The 20,798-nt window shown below is 40.9% G+C and overlaps 1 protein-coding gene across 1 annotated transcript in view; it reads right to left on the bottom strand.

The window, feature by feature from the left end:
• The window catches only part of SKAP1 (src kinase associated phosphoprotein 1), a 255,607-nt gene extending 241,365 nt beyond the window's left edge, over window positions 1-14,242 (bottom strand). The window contains exon 1 of the mRNA XM_032457841.1: window positions 13,954-14,242. Within this exon, the coding sequence (XP_032313732.1) occupies window positions 13,954-14,002 (49 nt within the window). The 5' untranslated portion in view covers window positions 14,003-14,242. The remainder of the gene's footprint in view (window positions 1-13,953) is intronic.
• Window positions 14,243-20,798: the final 6,556 nt, after the last annotated feature.

The following is a 20,798-nucleotide window of genomic DNA, read 5'->3' as shown; positions in this document are numbered from 1 at the left end:
CAGGCCCTCTCTTTAGTACCAAAAAAAAAAAAAAAAAAAAAAGTCCCGAAGTACTTGCAAATACTCTAAATGTGTGTGGTTTTCCTGGCTGGGCACAATTACAGAAATATCCATTCTCTTGCTGCTGCTATTACCACTTCACTTCAACAAACTTCTGCTGACTTCTGTCATCACTCCTCACTCCATTTCAGAGCCCCCTCCTCTTATCATAGTACCTACAAGCCTGTTGGAAGCACACCCTCAATAGGAGATGGAGTTGGAGAAAAGGAGACAGGAAAGGAAGAGAGGGACAGGAGAGGAAATTCTGTTCTCCTTTCCCTCTGAGTCTCTCCACCAGCTCTCACCTCCCTCCTAGGTGAGGTCCATTCCCTCTCATTCTGGCCCATTAAATATTCTCTTCCCCAATCCTAGGAACCCCAACCTAGCTCTAACCCCAGCCCTGCCCACCAGAGTCACTCCCCAGGTCACAACATCACCATCAGAGCTTGGAGTTAGGGAACAGGGGATAAAGGGTGTGCTCCCACCAACAAAGAGGAAGCCAGTGGAAGGGGGTGTGGCCCAGGCTTCAGAACAAAAAAAAAGTTTTTGGAGTCTCAAGTTGGAAGATCATTCCCCATCAAAATATTATGTATATAGTATTCTCCTCTAGGTAAAATACTTGCAAAATCATTTTTTAAAAAATACATGTCACACAGTTAAGTTTAAAATCCGGATAAACAAATGCCCTTTACTGGATGAACATGTAAGTTGTTGACAGCTATCAGTTGCTTTATCTGGGAGTTGAGATAAATTTCCAAAATACATACTGAAAAAAATTATATATAGCTTCCAACCGTAATCTATGGGAACCATGGTCCTTTCTTGTCCAGCCTCAGCACCAATGCCCTCAAGAGCTTTATTAGAGAATACGTCATCTTAATTATCCATAAAATAGTTTTTTAAAGTGAGCTGGCCCGGGAATCAACCTTAAAAAATGGCTCTTTTCCCCATAAAGACAATGTTTCTAAAAGAAAATACCTAAGTAAACATTAGAAAACATTCCATCCACTGATTTTAAAAAAGAAATTCTAGGAGTTGGATGCTACTTCAGCTTCATCTCTTAAATTTTCAATGATACCTAGCATTTTTTCTAATTAAAAAGAAAATGTTTAATTTATCTTATAGATGCTTCACTCTGAACAGTTTGAAGGAGTTAAAGCCTTAAAGATGAAACATTACCCCTCCAGGATGGAGGTGGGAGCCTGTATGGGGAAGGGAGGGGTGCAGAAAATGTTGAGATTGTGGAGAAGAGAAGGGGAGGTCAAGGGGAGAAGGGACTCCTCCCAGGGACACATCTCAGGAGTCCTCTGTCTGGATCAATGGAAGTAGGCAGGGAGTAAAGACCTGCATCATCCTCAGGACTTTCATGAGTAAACCACTAACAGTAAGACTTCCTTTCCAGTAACAGACTATGCCCACCCACTTTGCAGTGCCTAGCAAACTACGCCCGCCAAACCAAAAAAAATCTTCACCTTGAACATAGCAGAAGACCACATTTCATTCTAGATATCCGGGTATTCTACTTATCTGGGTATTTAATTAAATGTCACAACTACTCCTTTAAGTTACATATTGCTGCTTTACAGAAATACCAGCCTGGTTGCTGATCCAAATTCTATAAAGTCTCATTGACAGCTTCTGGCAGAAACAAACAAACAAAAGTAATTCCTGATTCCTTTTCACAGATATACTGAAGGTATCAGACCATCAGGATTTCTGCAGCGACTCTCCTAAATATCTCACTAAAATCAACCCTCTAAAACTTTAGTGTTTAATTTTCCTACTCTAAGAATAAGTCTTTTCTGTGAAGTAGTCTTCACAGAAACCTTGTCTTGCCTATTTTCATACCAATTAAATAAAAGTATCATAACAGGGACAAAACGACTTTTAGTTTGCTTAGAACTTGTTTTAAACCTTGCATTAAATTTTTGATCTAGGGGTAGGGTATAGCTCAGTGGTAGAGTGTGTGCTTGTCATGCAGGAGGTCCTGGGTTCTATCCCCAGTACCTCCACTAAATAAACAGACAGACAGATAGATAAACCTAAATTTTTGATCTGGCAATTAACTGTAATCCTTAAGGCATATATTTTTTGCTCTTTGTTAAGAGGTAAAACTTGTTGGCAAGGCTAAAATCATACCCACCAGCTTTGCTTTGGCTTGCAGGAAGTTGTCAGTACACAATAGAGAAATTGTCAGCATGTTCTGGTTGTGGTTTGCTTCAACTTGCTAATTGTTTCTGCCTCGTGACCCAAGAAATGTGTGGTGTTTATATTTTTAATTCTCCTACCTTCTGTAGGGGAAAAAAAATGACAATACCTACATACTCATGGCACAGAGAAAACAAAAATCAGAAACTAAAGCACAGAGAGTATTTTGGATTAAGTTTTAACTACTGACCAAACTACAAATCTAGGATTAACACATCTGCAATCTTCATTTGAGAGCCTAAGAATCTACCCTAAGGAAATAATTGCATAGGTACCACAAAGATGCACATACAGGTATGTTCTCTACAACACTGTGGAAATATAAAAAATTTGGAAACAATCTAAACATCCATCAATAGGAGAAGAGTTAAATAAATTTGGACACACTGTGCAGCAGTTTAAAAAGAATATATATATTTATATATAAATGAATATATACATAGATTCATATGGAAAAGTATCCAACACTGCTATGTTGAAAAAAATCAAGTAGTCTACTCACTTCTTTTTCTTCTTTTGTATTGAATTATAGTTAATGTACAATATTGTGTTAGTTTCAGGTATATAGCAAAGTGATTCAGTTATATATATAAATTACCACTATATTAACACATGATACTGAATATACTTCCCTGTGCTATACAGTAACTCCTTGTTTATCTATTTTATATATAGTAGTGCATATCTATTAACCCCATATTCCTAATTTACCCCTCCCCCCACACTTTGGTAACCATAAGTTTGTTTTCTATGTCTGTGAGTCTATTTCTGTTTCGTAATAAGCTCATTTGTATTACTTTTTAGATTCTTCATGTAAGTGATACCATGTAATATTTGCCTTTCTCTGTCTGACTTATTTCACTTAGTATGATAATCTCTAGGTCCATCCATGTTGCTGTAAATAGCAGTATTTTATTCTTTCTTTAATGGCTGAGTAATATTCCACTGTGTGTATGTGTGTGTATACATATATATATATACACTCCACATCTTCATTGATTCATCTGTTGATGGATAACAACTTAGGTTGCTTCCACGTCTTGGCTATTGTAGATAGTGCTACTAGGAATATTAGTGTGCATATATCTTCAAATTAGGGTTTTTGTCTTTTCCTGATACACACCCAGGAGTGGGATTGCTGGATCATATGGTAAATCTATTTTCAGTTTTTAAGGAACCTCCATACCATTTTCCATAGTGACTGCACCAATTTACATTCCCACTAAAAGTGTAGGAGGGTTCCCTTTTCTCCACACCCTCTTCACCATTTATTATTTGTAGACTTTTTTATAATGGCCATTCTGACTGGTGTAAGGTGATACAGCATTGTAGTTTTGATTTACATTTCTCTAATAATTGAGCATCTTTTCATGTGACTGTTGGCCATCTGTAAGTCTTCTTTGGGAAATATATAGTTAGGTCTTCTGCCCATTTTCTAATTGGGTTGTTTGTTTTTTTGATATTGAGTTATATGAGCTGTTTGTATATTTTGGAAATCAAGCCCTTGTCAGTTGCATCGTTTGCAAATTTTTCTCCCAGTCTGTAGGCTGTCTTTTCCTTCTGTTTATGGTTTCCCTTGATGTGCAAAAGCTTATATTTGATTAGGTCCTATTTGTTTATTTTTGCTTATTTCTTTTGTCTTGGGAGACTTACCTAAGAAATTATTGCTACAATTTATGTCCAAGAATATTTTGCCTATGTTCTCTTCTAGGAGTTTTATGGTATCACGTCTTATATTTAAGTCTTTAAGCCATTTTGAGTTTACTTTTGTGTATGGTGTGAGGGAGTATTCTAACTTCACTGATTTACATGTGACAGTCCAGCTTTCCCAACACCACTTGCTGAAGAGACTGTCTTTTCTCCATTGTATATTTTTGCCTCCTTTGTCGAAGATTAATTGTAGATGTGTGGATTTATTTCTGGGTTCTTTATGCTTTTCCATTGATCTATATGTCTGTTTTTGTGCCAATACCACGCTGTTCTAATTACTGTAGCTTTATAGTATTGTCTGAAGTCTGGGAGGGTTATGCCTCCAGCATTGTTCTTTACCCTCTGGATTGCTTTGGCAATCCTGGGCTTTTGTGGTTCAAAATAAGTTTTAGGATTATTTGTTCTGGTACTGTGAAAAATGTCACAGGTAATTTGATAGAGATCACATTAAATCTGTAGATTGCTCTGGTAGTATGGCTATTTTAATAAAGTTAATTTTTTTCAATCAAAGAGCATGGGTTATCTTTCCATTTCTTTGAATTATCTTTAATTTCCCTTATCAATGTTTTATAGTTCTCAGCATATAGGTCCTTCACCTCCTTGGCTAGGTTTATTCCTAGGTATTTTATTTTATTTTTTGATATGACGTTAAATGGAATTTTTTTTTTTACTTTCTCTTTCTGATAGTTCACTGTTAGTGTAAAGAAATAAAACAGATTTCTGTATATTAATCTTATATCCTGCTACCTTACTGAATTCATTTATTAGTTCTAATAGTTTTTGTGTGGAGTCGCTAGAGTTTTTTTTTTATAGAATATCATGTCATCTGCATATATGACAATTTTACCTCTTCCCTTCCAATTGGGATACCTTTTGTTTCTTTTTCTTGTCTGACTGCTGTGGCTAAATCAATTAGTCTGTATGCTTCTATGTTGTGCAAATATTCTACAATAAAAATATACTTACCAAAATGTCTAAAAATAAAAAGACCACAATATCAAGTGTTGGTGAGGATATGGGGCAATTGGAATTCTCATATAGTTGGTGGGAGTGTAAAATAGGTACAATCACTTTGGGAAACTGGAGTTTCTAATAAAATTAAATATATTCATACCCTATGACCTAGCAATTCTACTTCTAGATATTTATCCAGGAGAAATGAGTGTTTATGTTCACAAAACAAGTTACACAAGAATGCTCATTAGCAGGTATATTCCTAATAACCCAAAACTGAACAACTCAATGTTCATCAGAAGAATGGATAAACAAACTGTGGAATATTCACACAATGGAATAGTACTTAGCAAAAGGATAAAATAAAACTGATACACAGAACAACATGCAGAAATCTCAAAAACAGCATGTTGAGGACAGACACAAAAGAGATCATAATGATTTATGAAGTTCCAGAACTGGAAAGGAAACTTTTTTAGGGAGATAGAAATGTTTATGTCTTGATCTGGGTTGTAGTCACACAGGTATATAAATATATTAAAGTCATCCAGTTGTAACACTTAAGATTAGTGCATTTATGCATGTAAATCATACCTTAATAAAGTACTAGGAAGGAAGAAAGAAAGGAGGGCAAGGAGGGATCAGTGGATGAAGAGGCTCACAGCGTTATCAAAAAGGAAATTTTATTTTAGAGGTAGAATGATTTTTAAGGATGTTTATTATAGCACAGTTAAGAGATATTTTCTGTAGCTATCTAAGTATCACAGCATACTTCTCATACTTGATATATAATATACAGTACCTTAGTTAATTCCAACTCAACTACAATATTGGTTTAAGTATGTATCAATATGTGCCATTGGATACATTTTAGTGAAGCTCCTATTAAGTGAATAAAAATTTTATTCCCCTATAATATATAACTAATATTAGAATGTCAACAATGTTAGGAGGAGACCCTAGATGAGAATTTAAGTAATTCATAAATGATTTTATCAAAGCCATAAGCCTTCAGGAAAGCTTGCTCTCTGGATGCTAGGACCACTCTGTTTCTGAGCCCACAACTGTCCTATCTTCCATGTAAAAGCTGGATAGTAAAATTAAGCAGTGGAACTCAAAGACTCCAAACCTGAAAAGCCATCTGTTATAATCACCTAACCTATAAGGCAGCACTGACAAACCGGAAAAGCAAGCAATGAACTTGGAAACACAGGGGAAATAAATATGAATAAATGTAGCAGAAATTATAGGATTTCTGTACGGTGTAATGGTTTATAACGTGAAAAAATTAGATCTATGATAGGTATGTCAATATGTTAAGATTCTCAGATGATGGTAAAACTTGAACTTACTTTTCCTATATTTAAAATGATTAAAAATTATTTAAGTATTACATTTACGTAATGAGGTAAAAATATTATAATCTGGCCCTTGGCACCAGAATTCCTCTTAGGAAGAGAACTACATTGTTTGGGAAAGTAACTTGCTTCTCTGTGTGTGGGTGTTGGTGGGAACCTAAATCACTAGACAGCTAAACTGCCTTTCCATGTAACAAAGGAAAAAAATTTTTTTTGGTTTTGTTTTGCTCCAAATAGGATAAAGGGAGAAGGAGCCACTGAGAAGGCATAAGGCTGGGAACTACATTAGGTGAAAGGCCAGAGGGCACCTGTCTGATGATTGGAGTGGCAGAAGGGAGTTTAGGAATAGAAATGCCTAATACTCAATTTGAAATCGTTTGCATTACTGAAATGGAAACCCCTCCTCCCTCTCCCTGCACCCTCTGAATCTCCAGTGAAGTCATCTACATTCACAGGGGCTTCATGTAGGTAGGCTTTTGTAGAACTTGAAGACAAGAATATGTTAAGGCCATGGTTTCTGAACTGTGGCACTACCAACATTTTGGGCTGGATAATTCTTTGTTGCAGGGGCTGTCCTATGCATTGTAGGAAACTGAGTCTCATCCCTGGCTTCTACCTACTAGGTGCCAATAGCACCCTCCCCTGTTGTGACAAAAGAAAATGTCTCCAAGTGTTGCCAAATGTTCCCTGAAGGACAAAATTATCCCATTTGGGAATCACTAGTTTAGGCTTACAGACAGCATGCATGGAAGCAGGAGACCCTGAAGGAAAGGTGACCCTCCAAATGCATGGCCCTTGAGAATTACCCAGATCTTGAGGAGATGTTTGAACTTCCAAATATGGGGAGTAGATCTTGCCTAGAGTTCAAAAGGTCTGGGCAGCCCATCTAACATCTATAGGCTATACCCTCAATGAAACTAAAATATATCTACCAATTAAAAAAAAAAATTCTGTTTGTTGAAACAGAAAGAGAAAAGGGGGAAATTAAGCCTTTACTTTTTTTTTCAACTGAAAAGTAACGCAAAAATACTATTTTACACAAACACACACAAATACAAAGCATTCTGTAACAAGGTAAGGAACACGTGTCTTTCCTAAGTTAGTGAAGTTAGTGACGCTAACTTCCTCTATCCTTCCTCCATGAAGTTTTTCATAGACATGACGACTGGCCTCTGAACTAAAGAGAGAAGAAAACGGAGAAGATCCTAAAAGAAACCATACAAACCTCCCCTAATTTAGAGTAGCAAGGATGAACCACCAACCCAAGAAAAAGGCCATGTCTAGGTGTTTTCCTGGGGCAGGCAACTGCAAAGAGAGATCAACAGGACTTTCTCAAAGAAAAAAATTTTTTTTAATTTTATTTACCAAACAGATGGTGTGTAATACATTCCAGATATTATTCTAAGTTCTTTTCAAATAGTCATCCCTTTATTCATCATATAAATTCTATGAGATGGCTACTATAATTATCGCTATTTTACAGCTGAGAAAACTAAGACCCAAAGTCGAACAGGTAGTAAGAAAGTGGCAGAGTCAGGATTTGATTTTAAGTAATCTTAACACAAAGAAAATATACAGGGTCTATAAGAAAACATTAAAGTTCAAAAAAATTTTTTTCTTGAAGAACTAGAGAAAATATCTCTTTCTGAAGTAGATTTATTATTAAAGAATAGAAATGTTTAGAAAATTTCTAATCATATTTTCAATATCCAAAAAGGCATTATGTCTATAAGCCCAGATTTACAGATATAATGAAAATAAAACAATGAGTGATGAGGAAATACATGGAAATTTTAAAAAAATAAATAAATGCTGAATTTAAAACCATAATGAAGTCAGTGACAGATGAGTCAATAAAAGAGATGAAACACAGGGAGTAGATCAGGAGCCCAATATTTATAACATAAACCTCAGTATGACAGAATAAAACAGATGGAGTAGAAGCAATGACAATAGAAAAAAATGTTCCCAAGTTAAAGATCTGAGTTTATAATCAAAAGAGTTCACTATATACCAGGCAAAATTATTAAAAAGTCTAAAACCTTAAAATTATCCAGTGACATTTTTGAGAGCAAAGAAAAATATCCTATGAACATGCAGTCAGGCAATAGGAGGAATGGGTTATAAAAATATACATATCTGGCTGGCATCAGACTTCTCCTCCACAAAATTGAAGACCAGAAGATAATGGTAGAACTTCTACAGGTTGAGTTGGGAGGAAGGGGAAGGAAGGGGAAGAGTATGACCCTCGAACCTCATGGCCACAGCTAAGTTTATATGAAACTAGACAGACACATACTCAAACTTGTAGGGGTTCAGTAAGTGTAGTATCAAAGTACCCTTCCTCAGAAATTCAGCATTATATTCTCGAACATCATCTATTAGGGCTTTATGCACTGTTCCCTACAGTAGCCACTGTGGCTACTGAGCAGCTGAAATATAGTTAGTGCAACTGAGGAACTGGTTTGTTCCATTTTATCTAATTTTAGTGAATTTAAATTTAAATAGCCACATGTGGCTAGTGGCTACTGTTTTAGCACAGTCTAAATATTGAAGAGATAAAGAGTTCAAGAATAAAAAAGCCATGGTACAAAAAGTAAGCAATAAACAAGTTATAAAGGAAAATTATTATCATAGCTATGGTTTTAAAGTAGTATGCAAATATCAAAAAATAATTCTTATAATCTAATATATATAATTAAAACATTAATAATTGTCTGAGTCTAAAATCTCAGATTATATCAGCAATTTCACTTTTCACACTGGAGGAAAGAGTCAGAAGACACCGTTTCAGTCTCAATGTTGCTAATCAAAGGGACTTTTTTTTTTTAAGCTATAAGGGTAAAACTACCAGTGGAATAAAACCAGGATGTATAACTTAAAGACACTCAAAAGAAAAAAGAAACTTAGTGATCTAAGAAAATGCTCAGGAGACCATAGCAACACCATAACTCAAGACTGTAAGTGGAAAAATAAGTATACAAAACTATATATACAATATGCCCCAACTTTTAAAGTATGTACAAATAATAATAACTGAAAGAAATTCATAGAAATTTAACAACTGTTGACTATGGGTGACTATACATCATTGTGTTTTCTAAATTTTCTACAATGAGCATTATTGCTTTTATAATAAAAATTTTGACAAAAAAAAAAAAAAGAAATAGAAGTATAGTCATAGTTCTTCCAGAATTCAACTGAACAGTAACCTCACCTATCTAACAGGTAACCCAGCATCAAACATCAAGCAAAAAAGATTCTGAGCAGCCACAGTGCATGTCACAAAGTAAAGGCCTAAAGGTTTGGGTACTATGTTTATCACAAGAGCCCTTCATACCTTCTTTTACGCATCTTAATTCCAACAAACTTGTTTATCTGATGTCCCAATAGCACTGGGGGTACAAATACACTGAAATGAGGGCAAAGTCACAGGCCTGGCCTAACAGTAGGGGGAAAAAAGACAAAAACTAAAATATAAAACAGACATAAACATTCACAAATCAGTCCAGGGGCAGTTATGGCAGAAACATCCATAAACAACTCAATATATTTCCTTAAAGTATGATAACTGATATTCACTATAACAACTCTTAGTTAAAGTGTTCAAGTGAGGTCCCTTTGAACAAAGACCGGTTGGTTGAGGAAGGGTGAAAAGTTCCTACTACATTTGAGAAAAAAAAGAAAAAGGTCACAAATGTTTATAATAAAAAGTTAGAATGCTTAAAGAGAATATCCTCAGCTATCCAGAGCAACTCACGCCTACAAGTTCCACGGAGTTGGAGTTTTACTATATTGAAAAGGATTTTATGGTTGGCTACATCGACCAATACAAATCTGGAAAACAATCTAGAAGGAAATGATTAATGACTGCTGCTTTCCAAGGAATTTTAAAAATAAGTAAGCATAGGCATATCAGAATCAGTGTTAATGCAGCAATTGCTACTAAACGCAGCTAAATTGTGGATGTTATTTTGGCTTTAATCCATATTCTGTGCAGGATTTAGGTCCCTTGTAGATAGTTGGGACCCATTAGCTATTAGAGTAAAGTTAGTACCCCATTCCATCACACAGGACACATTGTGAACTGAAGAAATATTTAGCCTGCTTCCATCACACTTGCCTCATGTGCTTCTGACTTCAAAAGTGGGGCTAGAAAGACAAGGAAGAAACTGATTATGTTTGTATCTGTGAAACACAGATTATGCAAACTGCCAGCACTCCATTGTTTTTGTTTTCAGAGTCATTATCACAAAACAAAACCAAAAAGATAACTTCCACAACTGAAGCCTGATTATTTGAAAACAGACCTGACTATTTCCTCCTCTTTCAATAAGGCAGTAAATGCCCTTCATTTTACTTATCTATAAGGTATTTATTGGCTGATATGGACTAGTTACTATTTCTATATGAGAGCTTGACAGTCTATCTGAGGAAGCTGTTTCCTGAGTTACTCTAGAAACCTGTCATTGCCTTAACATTTGCCCCAAATCCAAGAAAGCGTTTAAAAAAAAAAATCCCCACCTTCCACACATCACCAGGGCTAACAGGAGAAAAACATAATCACAACCCTAAATTCATGGCCCTTTCAAACTCTGACCTCTCCAAGCATTTATTTGTCTTTTGTTCCTTTTCCTTTTAAACAATCTCACTGGTTGCCTTTTCCTGATTACAAAAGTAATACATGGTCATCATCACAGCTTGAACAACACAAAGATACATGAAATAAAATTAATAATCTCTCTCCCACCCTTTCACTCCCCTCCAAGGAAACCAGTGTTAAGAGCTTAGAGTATATTCTTTCTTACTCTTTCCGAGGCTTACACAAACATATATAATATATGGGTTTTTGGAGGATTTTGTTATTGTTTTCAAACAAAAACAGGATATTATATATACTATTGTGCACCTTGCTTTTCAGCTTTAAAAATACGCTATGGACACTTTTCAAGCCAATATATACAGATCCACCACAACCTTTTTAATGGCTGCAAAATATTCCATAAGATGGGTAATTTACTCATACCACTGCCCCACTTTTCCCAACTCATGGACATTTAGCACAGATCTTTGTATATATATCTCATGTCTTCTAATTTCAGTAACACAGTTTCCTAGAAGTGGAGTTTCCTGGTCAAATGAAACATTTTCAAATGTTTAAAATTTTATCCTTAAACAAAATTAATTTTAGACCTTCAGAATGTCTGCTCCCTTCTTCATTATGCAAAATTTGGTATAAACTTTTCACAGCGCTTTGCATATTTTATTTTTTAAAGCACACACATTATGTCAAAAAACGCCCCTGTCATTTATGCTTATGTAGTTATAAATAAATAAATGCTTAAGTTATGGCTGTGATGGCCAGCGTTAAATCACTGTGCAAACGTTTATGCCTTGGTTTATGAAAGTAGTAATTCATTGTGGAAACTCCACCCCCACGGCCTGTGGCAGCACTAAAGTGGCAGATCTCTCACCCTATGACTCCCTCCACTGCTTGACGATATAGAGATCAAGACCTATATATTTTCTCATTGTCAAAAGTTACCCTTAAAAAGTGTGTGTGTGGGGGGGGACAAACAGCAACAGATGATAAATTGATAGTCATTATGGGTTTCTAATATCTACAAATTATTTGTAGTACAATGAATAATTCTGCTGGTCAACACCAGAGAATGTGTTCCATAATAAACAAAACCTACAACCAATATGTTGCTATGATTACATGAACCTTTCAAAAGCACATTCTTCAAACATTTTTCAATAGAATTATTAGTTGAATCCCACTTTCACAATTTTTTTCTCTACTTCAGATGCAGACTCTAATTGCAAACTTAAAAAAAAAAAGCCTTAAAGAAATACATTAACCAATGAAGCTCCTTAAAATGTAATCTCAGACTCCTCTGTACATTCTAAAGACCTGAGTACCAACGAACAGAGATTGTTAAGACACAGCAAGTTTGATACAGAAGTATGTGACATGCAATTAATCTCCATTCATACCCTGCTCTACTTGTCAGCAAACAAAGGTTCTGCTTTAGGAGGAGATCTGAAGACTTCAATTAAAAACAGTCAGCTAACAAGAAAATAATCTAAGCTAAAGGAAGGTGGCAGGTGCAGAAATGAGTTGTTTACCAAAGTGTCAGTTTTAAACAATAAAGAACTGCACATCAAAAATGCTGAAGAAGTGGATTTCATTGCAAGCCTCTGAAAATGAAAAGGAATTTTCTACCAAGGCTACACACAAAACGGAAATACAGTTTAACGAATTTGTAAAATAGGTTTCCTCTCAACAAATGACAGATACCAACAAAAGGAATCAGTTTATACCTTTAACTGCAAGGGGAAAATGAAACTTTTTGCCACAGTTCCTTTTCTCCTAGAAACCACTTAGAGCCTCTCTTTACACTTCAAATTATTGAACCAACAGCAGAGGGGAAAGGCTGGGTTGCTGCTTCTTAGAAACCCAGATGATGCTCTTTTACCCTGCAAATACTTTTCTGTTCTGAAAGTTTAGATTCACTCAGGTCATATGTAAAATGGGTTTTGGAAACTTCACCTCAGAAGAAATACCTAGTTGACAGCTTTTACAAAGAAGCAACCCAGAATGGAAACAGTCCTACAAACAGAGACCAAATGGACTTGCCAAATATTTGATTATGAAGCATTTATACCACGATAACAAGGTAATGGAGATATAAAACCAATTAAATTGAGAGAAACTGGAAAAAAAAAATTACTGCTTGCCAAAAATATGACCTGCCCAAAGCAGGCCATCTGTTAAATATGTGTCAAAACTGTCACATGGATGCCAAAAGGCTTAATTCTGAGCAGTTTCCTCCTGGGACCCTTATGCAAGCACAGATTCCAGGTCCCCATCCTTCCAGAAAGGTCAGTTACAGGAAAAGCAAGTTACTCTCAGCAGAAAAAGTGTGAGTGGAGCAGATGACACTGCCCATTAGCAAAACGTGTCTCTCGAGTGTTACAGAAGAGAGTGTTGAGTGTTGGTGAGTACGGCTTTAACTCTTACAAGAACTGCGAGGGCACTACAGTTTGAGGGTGAACACACAGCAGTGGGGCGCTTCTGGAAAGGGAAGGGATGTAACACTGGGATCAGCCCGCCCCGGGTGCACGAGTGGCCCCGATGAGTCCGCAGGCGGGTGAAGCGGGCCTGGGGTCTGGTTGCTGAGTCCACGCCCAGGCCTTGGCTGGCGGGAGCCCGGGAGCCCTCACTGCCCCTCGAGGTCCGGGATGGCTAAGCAGGAAGGTCCAGGTCCCCTCGTGAGCGGGACAGACGGAGTCAGGGCTGGGGAGAGACGGGCGCGAAACCCACGGACGCGAGGCGTCCCAAGGAGACAGGCACAGGGCGAAGGCCAGCACGGAGGCCAGGCGACCAAGAACCTGGCCCGAACTTGCTCAGAAGCCTGGAGGTTACGTGGGAAGTGAAGGCGCCCTGAGGAAAAAGAAAACGTGGGAAATGAGGAGAGTGAGAGGGACCCTGAGCCGGAGGATGAAACGCTGGCTCTCCAGAGTCAGGGCTCCGGCAGCCTCAAGGTTCTAGAAGGTGGCGGGCGAGGGAGCTGACGGGGAAGGCCGGCCTTGGGAGCCGCTGGCGTCTCGGCTGTTGCCGGCTCGGCACGTGCGACTCCCGGCGGGGTCGGCGGCGCCCGGGCCGGCGGGGCGTTACCTTCCAGGAGCCAACGGATCTCCTCGGGGAGGGCGGCGGCGGCCTGCATGTGGCGGGCGGCGGGCGGCCGGCCGGCGGCCGGGCGGCCGGGCGGGCGGGCGGGCGAGGGCTGGGCGGGCGGGCGGGCTGCGGCGGCACCTGGCCCTCTGCTGCCGGCGCCGCGGGCCGAGCCGCAGGGCGGGGCGCGCTCAGGAAGCGGCGCGCGGCGGGCGGGGCGCCCGGGAGGCAGCGACACCTGTGCGCGGGGCACGCGGCCCTTACGCCTGCGCCCGAGGGAGGAGGCGGCCGTCCCGCGCCTGCCCCCACCCCCCAGGACCCCCCCCCCCCGGCCAAAACCAAGAGGCTACCCCTACCCAAGGCAGCCTGCTCCCGGGAGGCTCCCCATCCTACGCCCCAGGGACGGCGGGCCTCGGGGGCAGAGTGAAAAGCCACCGTGAAGCCCGAAATGGGGCGCGAGGAGGCGGAATCGGAGGGAGAGGTCAATCCCCGCCAAGCCGGACAGCCCTCCTTCCCGACCCAGCCCACACCTCCACGCCCAGAAAACCAGGGCAGAACGGCTGCTTGTCAGGCAAACCAGGATATTTAACGGAAATGACCATAAATCCCCATAAATAATCTCAAGACGCCAACATTTGGGAGAATCAGAGCCGCCCGGCTGCAAGGGGCACAGGGAGCCAAAGTGTCCCATCCTCCTTAGGCTGAAAGGATGAGAGGAAAAGAAGGGGTAACCCGGGGAGAAAGCTGAGGGAGAGGAACTGAGCCCTTTCTCTCTAAGGTGACAGAGGAAAGGGAAGCGCAAGCTCACAGAAGTGTGCTTCCCTCTAATCCAAAGCACACAGATGTGGATGTCCTGGCTGTGATATGGTACTACGGGAAAAGTATAAAGTGCCCTGGATGAAAAATGGAGGGAGAGGAGTATAAGAAAAGGAGGGAAGTGCAGGTGTATGTGTGTTTATTGGTGCGTGTGGCATTTGAGATGGGCTCTGAACACATCAGACTTTGAAGGGGCAGGAGTGCTTTCCAGGTGGAAGGACTGGAGTAAACAAAGATGGAAAAGCCTTCTCGTGAGGAACAGGGAAATAACCCTCTCTTACTGGATGGTGAAGGGAAATTATGGTTGTCAAGAAAAATTGAAGCTCTATTGTGAAGGGACTTGAAAGTCAGAATGAGGATTTGAACTCAACTGAGGAGACACTGGGGATCCTTTGAAAAATTTTTGAGCTGGGGAGTGAGCTAACCTGAGCCCCTGTATAGTATGTGGTCTTGCACATCTCACTTCACCTCTACCAATTTCCTTCTGTGTTAAAAAAATGGAGTTTCTATTTTCAGATTCTACATACAGAATATGTGGAAGGATTGGGAGTGGTAAAGAGAGAGGAAACAGAGAAGATGGGTGCAGTGGCTTTTACAGCAGCCTCAGAGAAATAATGACAGAACTATCGGTGGGGGGATGGGAACAGCGAGGAGAAACTGTCCAAAAGGACTCCTGGTAGCAGCACCTGCTTCCTGGCATAGTTTCCCCTCCTGAGATACCGTTTCAAGGTTGGGGGCTTGATCCTTTAAGGGGTGCAGTGGCTTTGAGCCATCTTTACGCATCTGAGTCCTGCAATCTGAAGAGGAATGGTGCCTTGGAGTCAGGGTCACATGACACCCACAAGTTGTAGTAAATTGGGGTGGAAGTGTGGGGAATGGAGGCTGGCAAGAGTCTCTGGGGAATCAGGCTCCTTCTTGCAAGGCCTTCTTGCCCTGGGAAAGTTAGCAGTGGTCAGGCTGCCTCCTCCAGGCTCCGGAGCAATACCAGTTCCCCTCTGGGGCATTTTTACCACACTCACTGCTCCTTCTATAATGTCACAGCTACTCTGGAATCACTTTTGAGTACTTATGACATGTGTTAAAAAACAAGAGAGGAGACATGGAAACTCTCTGTACTACTGTTGCAATTCTATAAATCTAAAACTGTTCTAAAAAACAACAAGGGAAACAGATCCCTGCTATATATAACCAAGCACTTGGCCTTGTTTTCGTCTCAGCAATGGGAGGAAATTTGACAACCTCCTCCTCTTCTTCAAGGATATTTGTCAAATGCTGATACAGGCTACAAGTTAATGGATTGTTTGATAAAAAGCAATAAACTCAGGTAATTGCACATCCTATCAGGCCTCACTGCCTGTCATAGCTTCCTTATACCGAGAGAAGCAGCAAAAACTCGAGGCAAAGGTATTCTACATCTATTCTGGGTTTTAGAGAGACAGGGTAGAGAGAGGTGCAGCGCTGGGTAGTGTGTGGTGATGTGGTGACTGGCAGATTCCAATACGCCATTGTCATCTTGCATCAAGGTTCCTTATTGCAGACAGAAACCTGCCTCCACACATGAGCGCAGCCTCTTCTTAATCGTCTGAGGACCCTGGTTCAGCAGTCAGCCTCACTCCTAATGACATTCTGTTAAATGGACAAATTCCTTTGAAGCCTTGTCCTTCTTTGAAATCCAATTTTGCAGGAAGCCAAATCTGATTGGGGGTAGCCATGGAAACCACACGGAGGAGTCTTAGAGGAGGTGGAGAGAAGCAAAGCAAAACGTGAGAGTCAAGAGTCCTTTACTGCTCTGTCGGAAATATCAAAGGGATCTGGAGAGGTTGGCAACAGACAAGTCCCTGACCGGGTCCTGTTCTGTGTGGCTGGGTACCATGTGGCTGTCATGGAAGTAAGTAGCCAGCTGTCTCCACATACAGGCAGGGGGATGGAGCAGAATACACAAATCCCAGGTCTGTCTGCCTTCCTCTTCTTCCCCTCCCCCCAGCCCCAATTCCAGCAAAATCTTAGCATCCCCTTCTTAACTGTCTCCCAGTTAAAGGCCAACAACAAAAGAATGACAAAGTTAAAATACAGGGCCCTCACAGATAAGAGGTCCTTTGGAGCAAAGGCCATGAAATTATTCTGAAATTCCTTGTAATTAGATAAGATAAGGGCATCTAAAGAGACGCAGAGCAGCCAGGAATGGAGTCCGCAGCACAACATGCAGAAAGTATACCGCCTGGTCCACCGGGGCCCGTCACACACTGTCAGCAGACGGAAGACACAAAAAACAGGGCCCATGCCAGCCTCTGGGCTGCTTGGAGATGCCGTCTACATGTTCTCATGCCAGGTGGGCACTCACTAAATATGCATCCATGGGGTGCCCAGAGAGCTCAATCAGGAAGAAACAAAAGCATCTGGCACCCAGAAGGCATGGGGTGGGAACAACTGCAAGCAAAGCAGGAGCTGGCTGGCACTGCTCTGCCCTGGGTGAAATGGGTCTGGAGAGGAGACTGCAGAGGGCAGCTCTTGGGCTTTATCCCGAGCTGGTTATTGATCCCTGGATGCTGGGTCATGACACGCGGCTGATCTGATGTCTGCCCTGTGGATGTGCGGCCGCTGCATCTCAGCCCCTTGGTCCCAACCCCATCAACTGGGTTTATTGACTCTTTTATTGACGATGTTGAGGCCTAATGAGGACAAGAGCTGCACACTTCATTAAAGGCCGTGGAAGGAGAGATGATGCATCCTGCTGGTGCCAAGAACCAGGCTCGCTGCATGCTTGGCAAGGCCCCGGAAACCAAGTCTCATGGCACCCTTGAGGCAGCGGAGCTGGACATAAGATGCTTGCTTCGGCGCATCGCTCAGTGGCCTTAAATTGCAAGGTTTTCACAGCATGCCAGAAGCCTTACACTTACTAATTAGCTGACTTTTCGATTAGGAGGGTCCTAACATATACAGACTCATACAAATGCACTTTGATGGCGTCCCCTTCCAGCTCAACCTTCCAGATTCTTTGCACTAATACATGCAACAAAATAAGCAGGTACTCACATCATAACAGGGAATACTCCCAAAGCAGGTTCTCCGTGAGACAGTCTCGGAACAGAATGAGGACTATTAAAACTCAAAAGAATCTTCAGGGTGATCAAATTTCAGATGAGGAACTGACCCAGTGCCCTGCCCAGGGCCACCCAGCTCACCAGGGGCTGTGGTGGCATTAGAATCCTGGTCTTCTAGTGCTGGTCCAAAGCTCTTATAGAACTGAACACCTGAGATGGATAATTACAGCCCAGGGATCACTGAGCAGCCCTGTGAAACAGTCCTAGTTGGTCCCTCTCCATCTAGAGAGTAACATTTCTTTCTTTGTTCTTTGTCTCATATTCCTATTATTTTTTCCCCTATATTCCCCAGTCACTTTTTGTGTGTGTCTTCTTTGCCTGTGCCCTAGACCACATTAGACATCCCCCATGGGCACTGGCTGAGCCGAACAGGGGCCTTAAAGACCAAAGAGGTTGCTGATTCTGACATTCTCTGTCTTTGATTGGTTCTCTTGGGAATCTGAAGTGGAGGTGGGGGGACACACGAAAAGTGTCAGCTAAACCCAGAGGAGGGTGTGCACTCTGAGTGAGATGTGCAGGCAGTCTATGGGTTAATCTGCATGGGAGGCAGGTGGGGCCAAGGCTAATTTTATAGGCTAAATATTTGAAGATATGATAATTTTGGAAAACAACGGAAGGAGTAACCCTTTCTTTGGGGGGTGATTAGGAGATTAAAGGTAAATAATAGAAGGAAAGCAACCTAACAAAGGTTGAACTGGCTTTCTTTGGTTTCTTTTCATCCATTATTTCAAGAGACAAAAGTTTAAGCTCCATAAGCCCCTTCCTTTATTGCTACCCTTTCTTCTCCCTCACTTTAGTAAAAATCTTAGAATTCAGGGTTGGGGCAGGGGGATTCAAGGTGAGAGAAGAGAGAGAACAGTTATTTAGAATCTGATAGTGCTGCCTGCACAGCACGGGTGCACACACACTTGGAGGAATACACACACTAAGAGGAACTGATGTAATTTGGTCAGATTTACCAATATTCACAAACACCAACAGAAGCACTACCTGGAGTCACAGATACCACTAGCAGTGGGTGATTATTTCAGTGCACGAAAGTGGGAGAAAATACCCTTCCCCTAATAGACACTCTATGTGTAATAACCTTTAGGTCCCCGAAATACATTCTTTCCTTTCCTTCAGAATTGTGTCAGTGTCTATTTTGGCTTTTTCCTTTCTAAATGCCTATTCCTAAACATCCTTGTCCTAAGTGTCCTAAACATCCTTGAACTTTCCTTCTGGCAGCATTTTCTACCAGCTAAACAACGTTCTTTCATATACAAGACAGCACCATCAGTTTTCGTTGTGCTGATTTTCAGACTTTACTTTTCCTTGCTTCTAAAGGGTGAAATGTCTCTCCGAATCTTTTCATAGACTTCATGATCCCACCCTCTCTTACCACCTTTCAGACCTTCAGTCTCACAATCTTTTTCTTATTCAGTCTTTCCTTCTGTCTGCAAACATCCTTGGTCTCCTCTATCCTAAAAACAAAACAAGCAAACAAACAAAAACCTTTCTTCAACCCTGCTACCTTCTCCCATCTCATCCTTTCTTCTCCTTCCTTTTCTCCATCAGATCTCATGTCCTTTCTCCTTACCTGTCAGTCTTTGCACCACTGAAGTGACTCTCTCCCAAGGGCATTGATGCCCTCCTTCCTCTTAAACTCTGCTCAGTCTTTACCAACTTCTCTCTGCAGCCTGGGGGCAACACTGGCCACTTGCTCTTGCTTTGGGCACCCAGCTTCCTTGGCACTGCCCTATCCTGGTCTTCTTCCTGTCTCTCTCTTTTTTTAAATCTTTTTTTGGGGGTAGGGGAGATAATTAGGTCTCTTTATTTATTTATTTTATTGGAGGTACTGGGGATTGAATCCAGGACCTCATTCAGGCTAAGCATACACTCTACCACTAAGCTATACCGTCCCCCCACTTCTCTTAACTGTTATTTCTCTGCCTCCTTCTTTGGCTCTCTTCATTTCACCTACTAGTCACAGGTATTCACCAGAGTTTTACACTTGCCTTTCTCCTCTTCCTCTCCTTTTTTCCCTTGTCCCCAGTGGTTTCATTCTCCCACTGCCCCAACTTTCCTCTTCATGCAGATTACTCTTCTAATTTTTACCTCTGTCCCACATTTCCACCTGGATATCTGAACAGTTCCACTAACTTGATATTTTCTCTTCCCTTAATCCTTGTAATGGCAACAAAGCTCAGTGAAAATGGCATGAGCTTATGAGTCAAAAAGATAGATGTGAGTCCCAGTTCTGGCTTGGCCACCTACAAGAGAGCCTCTGGACAGAGCTCTACAAGCCTCAGTTTCCTCATCTGTAAATTGGATGTCATAATCCCTACCCTATAGGGTAATTGTGAAGCTTAAATAAAATGGTATGTGTAAATAGTACATGCTATATGCTCAATAAACCGTAACAGTTATAAAGAAATTGCTGTTGTCCAGTAACCCAAACTCAAAATGTAGGACTCATCTTGGACCCGTCCTCATCCCCATGCCAAACATCCACCAAGCCTGCCGATTTTATCTCTTTACAATGGCTTTTGAATTCTTACCCTCCTTTGTTTCCAAAGTGTCACCACTCTAGGTTGGGTTCTCATTATCTTTGTTGAGAAGTGATATTGAAATGCCTTTCAGTCCAGGCTTCAGCATCCAATCTCCCCTTTATCCCATGCCAGTCTTCATCCATGTTCCAGACTACACATCCCAAAGCACAATCCTGACCCCACTGAAGAGGTGATAGGCCCTGACGTCAGATAGCCCTGTGCTGAAATCTGCCACTTACCTACTGTGACCTTGGGTAAACTACTTATCCTCTCCGTACCTCAGTTTCCTTATCTGTAAAATGGCAACACTATTAGTATTTTCAAGGTGGTTGTGAGGATTCAAAGAGCTAATATATATAATGTTTATAACTGCCTGCAGCATGGTAGGTGCTTCATATAT

Source organism: Camelus ferus, chromosome 16 (genome assembly GCF_009834535.1).
Source record: "Camelus ferus isolate YT-003-E chromosome 16, BCGSAC_Cfer_1.0, whole genome shotgun sequence".
NCBI lineage: Eukaryota > Metazoa > Chordata > Mammalia > Artiodactyla > Camelidae > Camelus > Camelus ferus.
Note: the sequence above shows the minus strand (reverse complement) of the source record. Positions and strands in the feature narration are given on the sequence as shown.